This window comes from Nerophis ophidion, linkage group LG09 (genome assembly GCF_033978795.1).
Source record: "Nerophis ophidion isolate RoL-2023_Sa linkage group LG09, RoL_Noph_v1.0, whole genome shotgun sequence".
NCBI lineage: Eukaryota > Metazoa > Chordata > Actinopteri > Syngnathiformes > Syngnathidae > Nerophis > Nerophis ophidion.
In genome coordinates this window covers 11,165,519-11,184,281 of record NC_084619.1, presented here as the reverse complement: position 1 = coordinate 11,184,281, position 18,763 = coordinate 11,165,519, and the positions used below count along the sequence as shown (strand labels likewise).

The 18,763-nt window shown below is 42.3% G+C and overlaps 2 protein-coding genes across 3 annotated transcripts in view; both read right to left on the bottom strand.

Annotated features, from left to right (window-relative positions):
* rassf4a (Ras association domain family member 4a) overlaps nucleotides 1–3,338 on the bottom strand; it is a 79,607-nt gene extending 76,269 nt beyond the window's left edge. The window contains exon 1 of one of the 2 annotated variants that reach the window (XM_061910267.1): nucleotides 3,253–3,338. The gene's annotated coding sequence lies outside the window, so the exon portion shown is untranslated. Of the gene's footprint in view, nucleotides 1–921; nucleotides 1,145–3,252 lie in introns of those variants that run through there. The other variant, XM_061910268.1, reaches the window with a different exon arrangement.
* A 12,875-nt stretch (nucleotides 3,339–16,213) lies between these two features.
* tmem72 (transmembrane protein 72) overlaps nucleotides 16,214–18,763 on the bottom strand; it is a 41,095-nt gene continuing 38,545 nt past the window's right edge. Inside the window, exon 5 of the mRNA XM_061909921.1 lies at nucleotides 16,214–17,339. Coding sequence (XP_061765905.1) covers nucleotides 16,939–17,339 — 401 coding nt within the window. The 3' untranslated portion in view covers nucleotides 16,214–16,938. The remainder of the gene's footprint in view (nucleotides 17,340–18,763) is intronic.

Below are 18,763 nucleotides of genomic sequence, written 5' to 3'. Positions count from 1 at the left end.
AAGATGGATGGATGGATGGACTACCAAAAAAAAAAGGCGATTGCAGTGGGAGCGATTCAGATGTTTTTAGACACATTTACTAGGATAATTCTGGGAAATCCCTTATCTGCCTATTGCTGTTACGACTTGGAAATGAGAGGACCCAGATGCAGAGAGGAAGTTTCCAAAAATAACAGCTTTTATTTTGAAATAACTTTTTAACCTCCGGTAAAAAAGTATTTCACAAAAATATATACAACGTACGGAAAATAAATCCGAGGATAAACACTTAACACAAAAAATCACTCCAAAAAATAAGGAGGAATATTACTTTAAGAAAATAACCTAACAAAAATAGAATATCAAGAAGAATTAACAAAAAGCGCTCCAACAGGAGGAAAAATAAACTCTAATAATATATACAAATACAATATCTATGAATAAACAAAAAAACACTCAATCAATGAGGAAATAAAACGAAATTTGGAATAACAAAAAACTCACCAATTAGGTCGACGAAGGAAAACTAAGGACACTCGAAGGAAGAAAAAAGTAAACTCAAAATTTCAGCAAAAAGTAACTGCTATGATCAAAAATTAGGGAAAAGAAGAAAAAACAGGAGCAAGGCAAGGAGGGAATCAAGGACATGGACGTGAACATGAACATGGACGCTAGAAGGCACGATAGACGAGACGATCTGGCAAAGGACAAACGGAGAAGTGAGCTTAAATAGGATGTGGGAGTGATGGGGAACAGGTGGAAACAATCAGGAATCAAGGATGACGTCAGACTGGTGACACAAGAGGAAGGACGCGTGATCTGAAACAAGAGGGTAGCTTTTCAAAATAAAATACATAGATCACAAGACAGAAAAACAAACAAGACTTCCCTCACCCCGGTGTGACAATTGTGTTGCTAGTGTTTTAGTGAGTTAAATAGTACCTGAAAGTCAGAGGGATGTGGCCACGGGTGTGTTGACACCAGAGTCTCTGAGGGAAGTCAGGGCAGCTGTAGGGTGAAGCTGGCTCCGCTGATCTCCGGTAAGAGCCGACTTATTACCACAATTTTCTCACTGAAAACAGCCGGTTGACATGTAGTCGGGATCCATGTTCGCTTGACCGCTCTAATCCATAGTAAAGCTTCACCTCCGGGAATTTTAAACAAGAAAACACTGTGTGTTTGTGTGGCTAAAGGCTAAAAACTTCCCACCTCCATCTTTCTACTTTGACTTCTCCATTATTAATTGAACAAATTGCAAAAGATTCAGCAACACAGATGCCCAGAATATGCGATTAAAGCAGACTACTTATAGCTTGTATCGGGCTGGAAAATAATGTCCGCTACAACCCGAGACGTCAAACGCACGCGTCATCATACCGCAACGTTTTCAACACGACACTTCGCAGGAAATTTAAAATTGCAATTTAGTAAACTAAAAAGACCGTATTGGCATGTGTTGCATTGTTAATATTTCATCATTGATGTATAAACTATCAGACTGCGTCGTCGGTAGTAGTGGGTTTCAGTAGGCCTTTAATGTACTAACATGTGTTTTCTTTTGTAGCTACTTAGCATTATCAACAACACAACTTGTGAATTTGGACTCATGTTATTAATCACAAAAAAAGTTAATAGGGGACAAATAATATTTATTATCATTGACAACGCTAAAAACACGGAAGTGCTGCCGCTGTCTGAACAAGGCACAGAGATCCGCCCCCATGCGCGCTCCCGCGGTAGGGGATACAAAATATTTGAGGGATACGGAATTTCGCACAGTAAAGTCATATCAGAAGATACAGGTATAGCTATTTTGTTGAGTTGAGCTGAGTTTGACTTTTTCAAATATATATCTCTTTCTAAAATATATAAACATATTAACTGTACCGGTATACCACCCGGGCTTCACGCTGCCAGAGGTGTTAGTGCGTCTGCCTCACAATACAAAGGTCCTGAGTAGTCAGGGTTCAATCCCGGGCTCGGGATCTTTCTGTGTGGAGTTTGCATGTCCTCCCCGTGACTGCGTGGATTCCCTCCGGGTACTCCGACTTCCTCCCACCTCCAAAGACAATCATCTGGTGTGTTAATGTGAGTGTGAATGTTGTCTGTCTATCTGAGTTGGCCCTGTGATGAGATGGCGACTTGTCCAGGGTGTACACCGCCTTCCGCTCAAATGCAGCTGAGATAGGCTCCAGCACCCCTCCGCGAAGAGACAAGCGGTAGAAAAATGGATGGATGGATGGAAAAATGGATGGATGGATGGATGGATGATTCTGATTCTGATAAAGGCCAAATGGAACAATGTCGCCATCTAGTGTTTCTAATTGTAAGTGCACAAAACAAACACATAACAAGCATTTTGTCTTAAGGCCATTTTGACTCCATATTGATCACATGAATTATAATCTCTCTTCACTATTACACCAGAAAACTGGGTCAATGTATTACACCGCTTTACCCTGGCTGATACAAATTTGATTTTGTGTGGTTTTCCCCGCGGAATATCACAAAAAAAAAATCAATATTTTCTGAATAAATTCAAATTCCATTGCCATTTGGATATATCCTTAAACCAAATTAATTGGGAAAATGGCTATTATGCCATTCTGCAGTACAAACTAAACAAGCAGGATTAAAATCACCTCAAACAAAGAAAATTGACATGCTGATGACACAACAATGTGTTGCTGCTCCAATGCAGCTCTAATTATTATAATGTTGCTGCAGGAATTACATACAATGCATTATAATAATCAACAAAAAACAATACTGTATGTGCACTATGGAATGGTCAGTTTGCCCCTCATGCATATTTACACTTTTTTTAATGGGATTGCCGTCTGCCACCATTATTATGAATAATTCAGGTAGAAGGGGGCAGCAGTAGAGAGAAGGTGCACGCATGTTCTTTCTTATGTGGACAAAGCATCGCGAGAACTGCATCTAAATATCGCACGTACAGTACACCACCACTGAGCACAAGCATTATTATTATTTTTATTATTATTATTGTTATTATTATTATTATTATGTACACGAATGAGCTCCACAGAACGCGAAACACATTAAAATGTAAAATAAATCACACGATAATTCGGCACAATCACACTTTAGCCTAATTAGACAAGGAGAATACGTCACTTTGTACGCACCCAACTTGAGGACAGTTATTTTTAAGTAAACATCTCGCACTTTACAGAAATTCGAAGTTACAGGTTAATTTGATGTAATATTTACAGTATATATAGCCACATTTTCGTTTCAGCTTCTTACCATGGCAGTTAAGGTCTTCTGTGAGGAGTATCCTGCTTATCTTTGACCAGCCTCCTTCTTGGCGGTATGCTATCTCAGAGCTGGGGACTAACGAACTGACACCGAAATGGACCAATAGGAGGTCGCGTAGATAAGCATCAGCCAATCAGCGGACGGGATAGGCGGGGATTGGTGCATTAGCGTTGCTCCTGTTTAGTCAAGGTCCTTATATGGGGGTTTTCACTTCATTTGCTGCTTAATGTATTGCAGCATGGGAATAATATAATTTGAAGCTTTATGTTTACTGGTTACGTAGTTTTGTGCCTGAAACATAATTGTAATTGTTTGTGATCCTATTTTAGACATATTTATCCAATCCAATCCACTTTATTTATATAGCACATTTAAAGGCCTACTGAAACCCACTACTAGCGACCACGCAGTCTGATAGTTTATATATCAATGATGAAATATTAACATTGCAACACATGCCAATACGGCCTTTTTAGTTTACTAAATTGCAATTTTAAATTTCCCGCAAAGTGTCGTGTTGAAAACGTCGCGGTATGATGACGCGTGCGTTTGACGTCTCGGGTTGTAGCGGACATTATTTTCCAGCCCGATCCAAGCTATAAGTAGTCTGCTTTAATCGCATAATTAAACAGTATTCTGGACATCTATGTTGCTGAATCTTGTGCAATTTATTCAATTAATAATGGAGAAGTCAAAGTAGAAAGATGGAGGTGGGAAGCTTTTAGCCTTTAGCCACACAAACACAGCCGGTGTTTCCTTGTTTAAAATTCATGAAAGTAAGGTTTTACTATGGAACGGAGCGGTCAAGCGAACATGGATCCCGACCACATGTCAACCGGCAGTTTTCGGTGAGAAAATTGTGGTAATAAGTCGGCTCTTACCGGAGACTTCAGCGGAGCTTCCGTCCTGCTGCAGCTGCGTGACTTCCCTCAGAGACACTCGCGGTCAACACACCCGTGGCCACACCCCTCCGACTTTAAGGTACTATTTAATCTCACTAAAACACTATCAACACAATAGGCAGATAAGGGATTTTCCAGAATTATCCTAGTAAATGTGTCTAATAACATCTGAATCGCTCCCACAGTAATTGACTTTTATTTTCTTTTTCTATTCCTTCACTCTAAATTTCCTCATCCAGAAATCTTTTATTTTTGCTCAAATTAATGGGGAAATCGTCGCTTTCTCGGTCCGAATAGCTCTTGCTGCTGGAGGCTATGATTATAAACAATGTGAGGATGTGAGGAGCCCTACAACCTGTGACGTCACGGGCACATCGTCTGCTACTTCCGGTAAAGGCAAGGCTTTTTTATTAGCGACCAAAAGTTGCGAACTTTATCGTCGATGTTCTCTACAAAATCCTTTCAGCTAAAATATGGCAATATCGTGAAATGATCAAGTATGACACATAGAATGGACCTGCTATCCACGTTTAAATAAAAAAAAATCTCATTTCAGTAGGCCTTTAAACAACAAAAATGTTTACAATTTGCTGCACAAAAATATTAAAAACAAAATTCAAATAATATCGTTAGCGCCACCAATAACTGAATAGAAACAAAATAAATAAATATAAAACCAATATAAAATAAAAATAAATATGTATAAAAACGTTTTTAAAGTATAAAACCAATTAAAACAATAAATAAAAATAGAAATGTAAATTTAGTACTACTTAATTTACAATTACTTATTAACAAATCAATCCTCATATCTGTCTTTGTTCAAATTTCACACACTAGTCAAACGCTTATCCTGTTTGGCTCCATATTCTCTGCATAAAGGAAGAAGCCAACCGTGACCATGTTGGGATGTATTCTTTCCATCCTGTTTTTAATCCCGGATCTTCCATCTGAGCCATTGTAGGGTGGAAACAAAGAAAAACAAAAAAAAAAACTAAAGGAAGTCTCTCTTGCAGAGGAAGTGAGACGTTCCAAAGCCAAGTAAAGAACTGATGAAGTGTTAGTGGAAAATAATCATACTGACCATTTCTGTGGCCCCACTTAGTTGATAATTGACCAAAGTTAATTATATAAAAAGGACAATAAAAGGCTGGGACTGCACCGATGCGTGACCTATAGTAAACTCTGGACAAAGATGGACTGTTCTCTCTTCCAAAACAGCTCATTTCCACTCACACGCTATGACAAAAGAACAAAAAAAAAAAAGTGTGTTCCAAGGAATTATTGTGTGCATCATGTGTGACTCGCAGTGTTGTGCTTGAGGATTCGCTCTATCGCTTTGATTTATGGACAAAAGACAGGGAAGTGCAGTGTGCAGACTACAATATTGATTGATGGACTGAACAAAAGGTCTGTATGAGGCTTTATTACTGTACATGTAATGGAAAAAAAAGTCAGCCTTTTTATTATATGTGGTAAATGCACACAAATCTCAAGTTTTTACAAATGTTCATCATCATTGTTAGACATATTAGCTATGTTTTGTTACCGGGCTCCACCCCCATTATAACACCCAAACCCCGTCGCCATGGTCACCATTCTCACACACACAATGAGGTGTCTTGAATTTGTTCTGCAACACCTGCGCAAGGTTTAATTCCTGCTTTTTTTTCCCCTGTCACATTCGCACACATTTTCACTGATTCTGATTGAGCGAAACACTTAATCCACTTAATGGCCTTGTGAATAATGCATGGAACATTAACTAGATTGGATTGCCTTGGATTAGTCTCGCCAGCCCAGTCGAGTCAGGCGCTGCAAAAATGAACTCAATTAGAAGAAAAGCCACCCGTGTGACATAAAATGGCCCAAATAGCTAAAGAAACAACAACAAACTAATATCTTATTAGGGGCATACAAACTCTTAAAGGGGAACTACATTTTTTGAGGAAATTTTGCCTATCATTCACAATCCCTATATAAAAGAAGGACACATTTGTCCAGGTGGCTAACAATAAAGCTCATATGAGTATTATATTGCGCCCACAAAGCACTCTAAAAAACGCCAACAATACTCCATTTACATAGATCTTGTGACCTGAATATTATTCGAGTACCTGCGATATTGTTATTATAAGAGCTAACCCCGAGGGACTACTTTTAGTGTCGCCGTGATCACATAGAGCAGTGGTTCTCAGCCTTTTTTTTAATGATGTACCCCCTGTGAAATTTTTTTAATTGAAGTACCCCCTAATCAGAGCAAAGCATTTTTGGTTGGAAAAAAAAGATAAAGAAGTAAAATACAGCACTATGTCATCAGTTTCTGATTCATTAAATTGTATAACAGTGCAAAAATATTGCTCATTTGTAGTGGTCTTTGTTGAACCATTTGGAAAAAAAAGATATAAAAATAACTAAAAACTTCTTGAAAAATAAACAAGTGATTCAATTATAAATAAAGATTTCTACACATAGAAATAATCTTCAACTTAAAGTGCCCTCTTTGGGGATTGTAATAGAGATCCGTCTGGATTCATGAACTTAATTCTAAAAAAATGTTCACAAAAAAAACATCAATATTTATGGAACATGTCCACAAAAAATCTAGCTGTCAACACTGAATATTGCATTGTTGCATTTCTTTTCACAGTTTATGAACTTACATTCATATTTTGTTGAAGCATTATTCAATAAATATATTTATGAAAGATTTTTGAATTGTTGCTATTTTTGGAATATTTTTGAAAAATCTCACGTACCCCTTGGCATACCTTCAAGTACCCCCAGGGGTACGCGTACCCCCATTTGAGAACCACTGACATAGAGGTAACTAGCTTATGCAGCCATTGACATACTGAGCTGGTACCGTATTTTTCAGATTATAAATCGTTTTGGAAAATACGTTGCACCGGCCGAAAATGCATAATAAAGAAAGAAAAAAAACATATACAGTACGTCGCACTGGAGTATAAGTCGCATTTTGGGGGAAATTTATTTGATAAAATTCAACACCAGGAATAGACATTTGAAAGACAATTTAAAATAAATAAAGAATAGTGAACAACAGTCTGAATAAGTGTAGGTTATATGACGCATAAATAACCAACTGAGAAGGTGCCTGGTATGTTAACGTAACATATTATGGTAAGAGTCATTCAAATAACTATAACATATAGAACATGCTATAAGTTTACCAAACATATCTGTCACTCCTAATCGATAAATCCGATTAAATCTTCTTCCTCGATGTCGCTTCTAAACAACTCTAGCAACTCCAAATGTATGCGCCGCTTCCTCTTGTCGTTTTCTGCTGCATATTTCACTACGTCCAGCTTGTAATCTGCAGTACATGATTTCTTTTTCGGTCCAATTTTTGTTCAGCCCGTCTCAGTTTTTATAAGTTACCGCCAACGATGAAATGATCAATTTTAATTGCTAAGGCTGTAGCATATAGCATATAGCAGTTAGCATTCCATGAACCACAATGCACTTCTGCCACGACCCTCCCCCGCCAAATTCTTATTGGTTGACGTGTATGTGACGATTGCTGACATTATCTTTGTCTCTTCCGCAATGATCCATCCATCTATCCATCCATCTTCTTCCGCTTATCCGAGGTCGGGTCGCGGGGGCAACAGCCTAAGCAGGGAAACCCAGGCTTCCCTCTCCCCAGCCACTTCGTCTAGCACTTCCCGGGGGATCCCGAGGCGTTCCCATGCCAGCCGGGAGACATAGTCTTCCCAACGTGTCCTGGGTCTTCCCCGTGGCCTCCTACCGGTTGGACGTGCCCTAAACACTTCCCTAGGGAGGTGTTCGGGTGGCATCCTGACCAGATGCCCGAACCACCTCATCCGGCTCCTCTCGATGTGAAGGAGCAGCTGCTTTACTTTGAGTTCCTCCCGGATGGCAGAGCTTCTCACCCTATCTCTAAGGGAGAGCCCCGCCACACGGCGGAGGAAACTCATTTCGGCCGCTTGTACCCGTGATCTTATCCTTTCGGTCATGACCCAAAGCTCATGACCATAGGTGAGGATGGGAACGTAGATCGACCGGTAAATTGAGAGCTTTGCCTTCCGGCTCAGCTCCTTCTTCACCACAACGGATCGATACAACGTCCGCATTACTGAAGACGCCGCACCGATCCGCCTGTCGATCTCACGATCCACTCTTCCCCCACTCGTGAACAAGAATCCTAGGTACTTGAACTCCTCCACTTGGGGCAGGCTCTCCTCCCCAACCCGGAGATGGCACTCCACCCTTTTCCGGGCGAGAACCATGGACTCGGACTTGGAGGTGCTGATTCTCATTCCGGTCGCTTCACACTCGGCTGCGAACCGATCCAGTGAGAGCTGAAGATCCCGGTCAGATGAAGCCATCAGGACCACATCATCTGCAAAAAGCAGAGACCTAATCCCGCGGCCACCAAACCGGAACCCCTCAACGCCTTGACTGCGCCTAGAACTTCTGTCCATAAAAGTTATGAACAAAATCGGTGACAAAGGACAGCCTTGGCGGAGTCCTACCCTCACTGGAAATGTGTCCGACTTACTGCCAGCAATGCGGACCAAGCTCTGGCACTGATCGCTAGACTTTTGACAAGAACAAGAAAGTTTGATCACATTACGCCTGTACTGGCTCACCTGCACTGGCTTCCTGTGCACTTAAGATGTGACTTTAAGGTTTTACTTCTTACGTATAAAATACTACACGGTCTAGCTCCATCTTATCTTGCCGATTGTATTGTACCATATGTCCCGGCAAGAAATCTGCGTTCAAAGGACTCCGGCTTATTAGTGATTCCCAAAGCCCAAAAAAAGTCTGCGGGCTATAGAGCATTTTCCGTTCGGGCTCCAGTACTCTGGAATACCCTCCCGGTAACAGTTCGCGATGCCACCTCAGTAGAAGCATTTAAGTCTCACCTTAAAACTCATTTGTATACTCTAGCCTTTAAATAGACCTCCTTTTTAGACCAGTTGATCTGCCGTTTCTTTTCTTTTTCTTCTATGTCCCACTCTCCCTTGTGGAGGGGGTCCGGTCCGATCCGGTGGCCATGTACTGCTCGCCTGTGTATCGGCTGGGGACATCTCTGCGCTGCTGGTCCGCCTACGCTTGGGATGGTTTCCTGCTGGCTCCGCTGTGAACGGGACTCTCGCTGCTGTGTTGGATCCTCTTTGGACTGGACTCTCGCGACTGTGTTGTATCCATTGTGGATTGAACTTTCACAGTATCCTGTTAGATCCGCTCGACATCCATTGCTTTCCTCCTCTCTAATGTTCTCATAGTCATCATTGTCACCGACGTCCCACTGGGTGTGAGTTTTCCTTCCCCTTATATGGGCCTACCGAGGATGTCGTGGTGGTTTGTGCAGCCCTTTGAGACACTAGTGATTTAGGGCTATATAAGTAAACATTGATTGATTGATTGATCGTACAGGGAGCGGACCGCCACAATCAGACAGTCCGGTACCCCATACTCTCTGAGCACTCCCCACAGGACTTCCCGAGGGACACGGTCGAATGCCTTCTCCAAGTCCACAAAGCACATGTAGACTGGTTGGGCAAACTCCCATGCACCCTCAAGAACCCTGCGGAGAGTATAGAGCTGGTCCACAGTTCCACGACCAGGACGAAAACCACACTGTTCCTCCTGAATCCGAGGTTCGACTATCCGGCGTAGCCTCCTCTCCAGTACACCTGAATAAACCTTACCGGGAAGGCTAAGGAGTGTGATCCCACGATAGTTGGAACACACCCTCCGGTCCCCCTTCTTAAAGAGAGGGACCACCACCCCGGTCTGCCAATCCAGAGGTACCGCCCCCGATGTCCACTCGATGCTGCAGAGTCTTCCGCAATGAAATAAATAATATTATTTGATATTGTGTAATCTGCAATACATGATTTCCTTTTCGGTCCAATTTTTGTTCAGCCCTTCTCAGTTTTTATAAGTGACCGCCAACGATGAAATGATCAATTTTAATAGCTAAGGCTACAGCATATAGCATATAGCAGTTAGGATTCCATGACCCACAATGCACTTCTGCCATGACCCTCCCCCACCGAATTCTTATTGGTTGACGTGTATGTGACGATTGCTGACATTTTCTTCGTCTCTTCCGCCAATGAGATAAATAATATTATTTGATATTTTACGGTAATGTGTTAATAGTTTCACACATAAGTCGCTCCGGAGTATGTGTCGCACCCCCGTCCAAACTATGAAAAAAACTGCGACTTATAGTCCGAAAAAATATGGTAATTTGCTACATGGCCTTGAGTCGGTGAAAGTTAACTGTAGATTATAAATCATGATTCTTTTTTGTAAAATGTGGCCATACACCGAGAAGTTGGTCCACTCTGACATTCAACTTTGACCAGCAGATGACGGGAAAAACATGGAAAGTTGCTTGTTTTTTTTTTACAATGCACATAATAATCGGTTTTGGATCATCATTTGTCCTGAAGTATTCATTGTTTCCCATGAAGTCTGCCATGAATAGTAATATTTGTTGTTTAAGGAACATTACCAAAATATGTAAATAGGGAAAATTGTGATTCATCTGTGAAATACAAATGACCAAAATATGTAAATAATAAATGTTATAACGAATGTGCCTGCTACATAACATACTTACAGCCTGTATAAAAAATGATGATGGTGTTAGGGTTAGGGTTGCAAACGGGTGGAAAGTTTCCGGAAGTTAAACTCGGGAAATTTGGAAATGTTGATAATTTTTTGATTATTCAAAATTGGACACGGGGCATCTTATTCTGTAGAATAAGATGAGAAGCTTGTAAAGCACTAATGCAATGCCAGACACAGATATAAATAGTTAGCTAAACAATTGGAGTAGTCTTTGAAAATATTTTACTGATGGACAAATGAATAGAAAAAGGCTACAGCATGCTAAATCAAACTGTAACCTACATTCCTGTATGACGACAGAATGGCTAGCAGAACAGAAGGTAGAGGAAACTACACATTTTGATTTAGTATTTGCAAGTTGAACTTTACAGATCACGAAAAAAGTAAATTTGGATCGCTAACATTTTTAACATAAATGAATGGGATTTAACATAGAGAAAATTAGCATCACGGCTAACAGAGAAATATTTTCGGTTCATTATGAGACTGTGGTGGTAAATAAACCTCGTTAGCTAGAGATGTTGGCCCCAAAATCATTTAACAAGCACAGGAACAGCTAGCTAGCTCGAGTGGAAGTCTGCTGGAGTAGTCTACAGTCATACAGTAACAAGCAATTACACCTCTATTAAACTCAAATACCATAGATCAAATATATTTACCCCACTAATATCATCAAAACCTACCTGACTGGATGAAGTCCTTCGGCTCAAATACTAGTGTGGCCTCAATAGCCCTGATGTGGTGTCTAGCATGCTGGGAATTATCTGTGCATGTGATGGAAGAATGCACTGCACATGTGATGGAGGAATGCACAGAAAAGGGTTGAAATTCAACTGAATTTGCATTAAATCAGGTTGTTTTAGCTAATAATCATGCTGCAAGATCTAGCATGTTGCAATCAATGTTTATTCCCATTAATTCCTGTTAATTCCCATGGAAAGTTTCTAATTTTGAATATTCCCGGAATTTTGCAACCCTAGTTACTAGGGCTGCGAATATTTGGCTGTCCCACGATTCGATTCAATATCGATTGTTGGGGGTCACGATTCGATAATATATCGATTTTTTTTTTTATTCAACGCGATTCTCGATTCAAAAACAATATTTTTCCGATTCAAAACGATTCTGTATTCATTCAATACATAAGATTTCAGCAGGATCTACCCCAGTCTGCTGACATGCTAGCAGAGTAGTAGATTTTTTTTTAAAAAGCTTTTATAATTGTAAAGGACAATGTTTTATCAACTAATTACAATAATGTAAATTTGTTTTAACTATTAAATGAACCCAAAATATGACTTATTTTATTGTTTTGAAAACATTGGACACAGTGTGTTGTCAAGCTTATGAGATGCGACGCAAGTGTAAGCCACTGTGACACTATTGTTCTTTTCTTTTTTTTTTTATAAATGTCTAATTATAATGTCAATGAGGGATTTTTAATCACTGTTATGCTGATAAAATACTGTTGTTGATAATATTCATTTTTGTTTCACTACTTTTGGTTTGTTCTGTGTCGTGTTTGTGTCTCCACTCAATTGCTCTGTTTATTGCAGTTCTGAGTGTTGCTGGGTCAGGTTCGGTTTTGGAATTGGATTACATTGTTATGGTATTGCTGTGTAGAGGTTTGTTGGATTGATTAAAAAAAAAAAATAGATTTAAAAAAAAAAAAAGAGAATCGATTCTGAATCGCACAACGTATTCGAATCGATTTTTTCCCACGCCTCAACTATTTACGGCGCGTGCCCAGTCTACCTTTCTTTCCTCAGCATGCGCCGCGGAGCGCACTGCATGACACGCCCATACATGCACTGCTTCCGCTGCCACGCGCCTACACAGCTGTGCACAATCATCAATCAACACACCTGCTACTGATGACACCGCGCCCCATAAAAGCCGCCGTATCCAGAAATCCAGTGCTGGAACGTACTTCTCTGCTTGCAGTCAGCTTCCCGCCTCTGGCTCTTCACCTTGTCTTGCTCGCTCTCAGTGTCCTTCCGCCCTTGTGCTTATTTGTCCTTGTCGTTTCCCTCGTGTCCTCAGAATTCCCTCCGTCGCCTTGGAAGCGAGCTGTGCGCCTCACCTCCCTGGACCCCTCTGGATTCTGACTGCCTCCCTCGATCCTCGACCCCCATTTTGGACACGGACCTCTTGACTCCTCTCTCTCCAGCCCCACGGACCCCCCGCTTGTATTACGGATTCTCCTACCAGCCTCACCCTCGACTGCGATCACTCGAAACGAGTATGATTGTCCTCCTGTTGGTGGGATTGCCTTCAGGAGAACGCCTGTGCGTGGATTCTTTTAAAGTGGGGAGACTGGTGCACAGACAGCCACCACGCTGTCCTTGGCAAAGAGAAGGCCAAGCTCCAATGGCATGGAGACCAAGACAATTGGGGGCCCATCTTTGCTGCAGCCTTCTTCCACCTTTGTGACCGCTGTGGAGCTTCTATACAACCATCATCCGCCCACTGCGCCGTTGAGGTCTTTTTTGACCAACGTCACTTCTTCGCTGTGTTGAGCTGTATCCGGTGGCAAGGGAAAACCAGGACGACCGGCACCTCCTCACAGCTGCAGGAGGCTGCCGGAGGTCCGGTCTGTCCAAGGACCGCCTATGGTGCGCCTTCCAGCACTTGCTTTTCTCTCATGGTGTGCTCCCCTAGCCTCTTGTCTTCCCAGACTAACCCACAAGGCAGCGGGGACTTGACGCCTTCTCGCTCAACACAAACTTACAACTCACTGTAATGCTTCTCATAGTCCTGCAACGAACACGGTAGCATACACACTCCACTGCATCATCAAGCTCACAAATAAACTGTTGAGCTTTACCTCTGTCGCTGTGTCATTTCCTTCCCCCGCCGTACATAACAGATGGATGTTTTTAAGAGCGCTTTATAGGCTGATTATAGCCAATCCCATTATTTGCTGACTTGCTGGCATTTATTGACGAGTTAGAATGCATAAAAAGAGGAAAAACATATGTGTGCTTGTCTAATTTAGGGATTGTTACATAAATATTGATGTTAAAGATTTATTTTTTTGTTAAAAAAATGTTTAGAATTCCATCCATCCATCCATTTTCTACCGCTTATTCCCTTTTGGGGTCGCGGTGGGTGCTGGCGCCTATCTCAGCTACAATCGGGCGGAAGGCGGGGTACACCCTGAACAAGTCGCCACCTCATCACAGGGCCAACACAGATAGACAGACAACATTCACACTCACATTCACACACTAGGGCCAATTTTAGTGTTGCCAATCAACCTATCCCCAGGTGCATGTCTTTGAAGGTGGGAGGAGGCCGGAGTACCCGGAGGGAATCTACGCATTCACGGGGAGAACATGCAAACTCCACACAGAAAGATCCCAAGCCTGGATTTGAACCCAGGACTGCAGAACCTTCGTATTGTGAGGCAGACGCACTAACCCCTCTGCCACCGTGAAATCCAAATAGATCTCTATTAGAATCCCCAAAGAGGGCACTTTGTCATGACGCGGAGTCGAACCCGCGTTTCCTCGGCGGCTGGAGCTGCAGCCGCCTCTGCTGACAGCTCGCCAAGATGCGCCTCCTTTGACGGCGCTTTCAGACTTGTCCCCACTCGTGCTGAGCGCAGCACGCCCGCGCAGCAACAAGCCTGTAGTCAATCAATAATCGACACACCTGAACTTGATGAAAGGGAGCGGCATAAAGACCAGCAGACCCTCAAGGAACATTTGCCAGAACGTCGCTAACCTTCCCGTAAGCTTCACGTCTGGCATCCCCTTCCCCGTGATTTCCTCACCTTTGCTTTGCTCTCGGTTCACGTCCCTTTGTGTGTTCACAGTGACTCCCCTGCCTTCCGTGATCAAGCCTTGTCCTTCGACATCCAACCGGATTCCTGAATGCCCTCCTCGATCCACGACCTCCCTGCTCGGACCCAGACTACACTGCCTCGCTCCTCCCCACGACCCATTGCCTGTCCACGGACTGCCTCTTCGTCTTGCCCCTCGTGATTCGACGAAAGATTACAACCAACACTCACAGACAACAACCCTTGGTAACATTTACATTATTAATATTACACATAGTCGCACTCATTCACTTAGAGTAGCATACACATGTCACGTATTTATCAAAGGTTTAAAATAAACCTTGAAAGAACCGCAGTTCTGTCCTGGTTGTCGCCTCCTTCCCTCTGAACATAACACACTTTAAGTTGATGATTACTTCTATGTGTAGAAATCTTTATTTATAATTGAATCACTTGTTTATTTTTCAACAAGTTTTTAGTTACTTTTATATCTGTCCACTAAAGACGCCGAGATCATTATCCATGCGTTTGTTACGTCTCGTCTCGATTACTGTAACGTATTATTTTCGGGTCTCCCCATGTCTAGCATTAAAAGATTACAGTTGGTACAAAATGCGGCTGCTAGACTTTTGACAAGAACAAGAAAGTTTGATCACATTACGCCTGTACTGGCTCACCTGCACTGGCTTCCTGTGCACTTAAGATGTGACTTTAAGGTTTTACTAATTACGTATAAAATACTACACGATCTAGCTCCAGCCTATCTTGCCGATTGTATTGTACCATATGTCCCGGCAAGAAATCTGCGTTCAAAAGACTCCGGCTCATTAGTGATTCCTAGAGCCCAAAAAAAGTCTGCGGGCTATAGAGCGTTTTCCGTTCGGGCTCCAGTACTCTGGAATGCCCTCCCGGTAACAGTTCGAGATGCCACCTCAGTAGAAGCATTTAAGTCTCACCTTAAAACTCATCTGTATACTCTAGCCTTTAAATAGACCTCCTTTTTAGACCAGTTGATCTGCCGCTTCTTTTCTTTCTCCTATGTCCCCCCCTCCCTTGTGGAGGGGGTCCGGTCCGATGACCATGGATGAAGTACTGGCTGTCCAGAGTCGAGACCCAGGATGGACCGCTCGCCTGTATCGGTTGGGGACATCTCTACGCTGCTGATCCGCTTGAGATGGTTTCCTGTGGACGGGACTCTCGCTGCTGTCTTGGATCCGCTTGAACTGAACTCTCGCGGCTGTGTTGGAGCCACTATGGATTGAACTTTCACAGTATCATGTTAGACCCGCTCGACATCCATTGCTTTCGGTCCCCTAGAGGGGGGGAGGGGGGGGGGGTTGCCCACATCTGAGGTCCTCTCCAAGGTTTCTCATAGTCAGCATTGTCACTGGCGTCCCACTGGATGTGAATTCTCCCTGCCCACTGGGTGTGAGTTTTCCTTGCCCTTTTGTGGGTTCTTCCGAGGATGTTGTAGTCGTAATGATTTGTGCAGTCCTTTGAGACATTTGTGATTTGGGGCTATATAAATAAACATTGATTGATTGATTGATTGATCTTTTTTTCCAAATAGTTCAAGAAAGACCACTACAAATGAGCAATATTTTGCACTGTTATACAATTTAATAAATCAGAAACTGATGACTTAGTGCTGTATTTTACATCTTTATCTCTTTTTTTAAAACAATAATGCTTTGCACTGATTAAGGGGTACTTGAATAAAAAAAATGATCACAGGGGGTACATCACTAAAAAAAGGTTGAGAACCACTGCTCTAGCCTTCAAATAGACCCCCCTTTTAGAACAGCTGATATGCCGTTTCTTTTCTGCTCTGCCACCCTCTCCTTCGTGGAAGGTAGGGCACAGGTTCGGTACCCACGGATGAAGTGCTGGTTGTCCAAAGTTGGGACCTGGTAGGTGCATCAGTAGGGGATGTTTCTGCTCTGCTGACCTGTCTCTGCTCGGGATGGTCTCCTGCTGTCCCCACTATGGACTGGACTCTCACTACTACGTTAGATCCACTATAGACTAGACTCTGACAATATTATGTTAGATCCACTCGACGTCCATTGCACCACATCTGCGGTTCTTTCCAAGGTTTCTCATTGTCCCATTGGGTTGAGATTTCCCATGCCCTGATGTGGGATGTGAACTGAGGATGTCGTTTTGGCTTGTGCAGCCCTTTGAGACACTCGTGATTTAGGGCTATATAAATAAACATTGATTGATTAATAATAAATCTTAATATTGTGCGTTTATTTGTAGTTGCAGTATAGCACCAGCTCTGTATGAGCATAATCATCTTCTTCAAGTGTGGTAATCATAAAGTGTGTTTTAGAGCGAGCCTCAGTCAGTAATCATAGGTGCAGTGTCTGAGGTGGTTTCTGGCTCTGACTCCCCAAACTCTCTCATCTCCTCCATCTCTCTCTCCATCACCTCCCCCCGGCCTCTCATCCACATGGGCTTCCTCTCTTTCCTCCGCCTCTCTTTTGGCGTTTGCTCCAGCTCCAGCATGGCCTGGAAGCTCTCTCCTCCCGTGCCAGCCGGGCCATCCGTTGCTGTGGCAACTCTCTTCCCCGTCAGCACGTGGAGGAAGGAAAGGACATTGTTTGCAGCCGGTCCCTCTGACACGTAGACCGCGGTCGGGCCTTGGTCACTGTAGCCCTCCTGTGGTCTTTTGGGGCATTTGGTGTTTGTTTTCTTGCTGAGTATGAAGTTGAAGAATGCAGTTGTAAGAAGCATTGTCCCTGCAAGATTGGAAACAAGTTATATTCTGTATACAGTACATATACTGTAACTAAACCACTTCAATCTGAATTATATTTTATCCAATGTACCGACCCCGTTTCTATATGAGTTGGGAAATTGTGTTAGATGTAAATATAAAGGGAATACTATGATTTGCAAATCATTTTCAACCCATATTCAGTTGAATATGCTACAAAGACAACATATTTGATGTTCAAACTGATAACCATTTTTTTTGTGCAAATAATCATTAACTTTAGAATTTGATGCCAGCAACACGTGACAAAGAAGTTGGGAAAGGTGGCAATAAATACTGATATTGTTGAGAAAGAATCATCAAACACTTATTTGGAACATCCCAGGCTAATTGGGAACAGGTGGGTGCCATGATAGGGTATAAAAGCAGCTTCCATGAAATGCTAAGTAATTCACAAACAAGGATGGGGTGAGGGTCACCAATTTGTAGGCAAATTGTCGAACAGTTTTAGAACAGCATTTCTCGACGAGCTATTGCAAGGAATTTAGGTATTTTACCATCTACGGTCCGTAAAGTCATCAAAAGGTTCAGAGAATCTGGAGAAATCACTGCACGTAAGCGATGATATTACGGACCTTTGATCCCTCAGGCGGTACTGCATCAAAAACAGACATCGGTGCGTAAAGGATATCACCACATGGGCTCAGGAACACTTCATAAAACCACTGTCAGTAACTACAGTTGGTTGCTACATCTGTAAGTGCAAGTTAAAACTCTGCTATGCAAAGCAAAACCCATTTATCTATAATATCCTGAAACACCGTCGGCTTGGCTGGGCCCAAGCTCATCTAAGATGGACTGATGTAAAGTAGAAAGGTGTTCTGTGGTCTGACAAGTCCACATTTCAAATTATATTGGGAAACTGTGGACGTGGTGTCCTCCGGAACAAAGAGGAAAATAGCCATACGGATTGTTATAGGCGCAAAGTTCAAAATCCAGCATCTGTGATGGTATAGGGGTGTATTAGTGACCAAGGCATGGGTATTTTACACATCTGTGAAGGCACCATTAATGCTGAATGGTCCATACAGGTTTTGGAGTAACATATGTTGTCATCCAAGCAACGTTATCATGGACGCCCCTGCTTATTTCAGCAAGACAATGCCAAGCCACATGTTACAACAGCGTGGTTTCGTAGTAAAAGAGTGCGGGTACTTTGATCCAACACAATTTCCCAACTCATATGGAAACGGGGTTTGTACTAATGCACAGGCCACATTATCTAATACGGCCCGCAAAAGCCTGGAAATAATGTTTAAATAAAGTTCTCAATCTTTTCTCAATAAACGTATTCAGTCTTTCCATTGTGACATACAAATAAACAATCATTGGAATGAAAACAATAGTAACCAATGTCATAGGTTTGTTGAAATGAAAATACAAAAA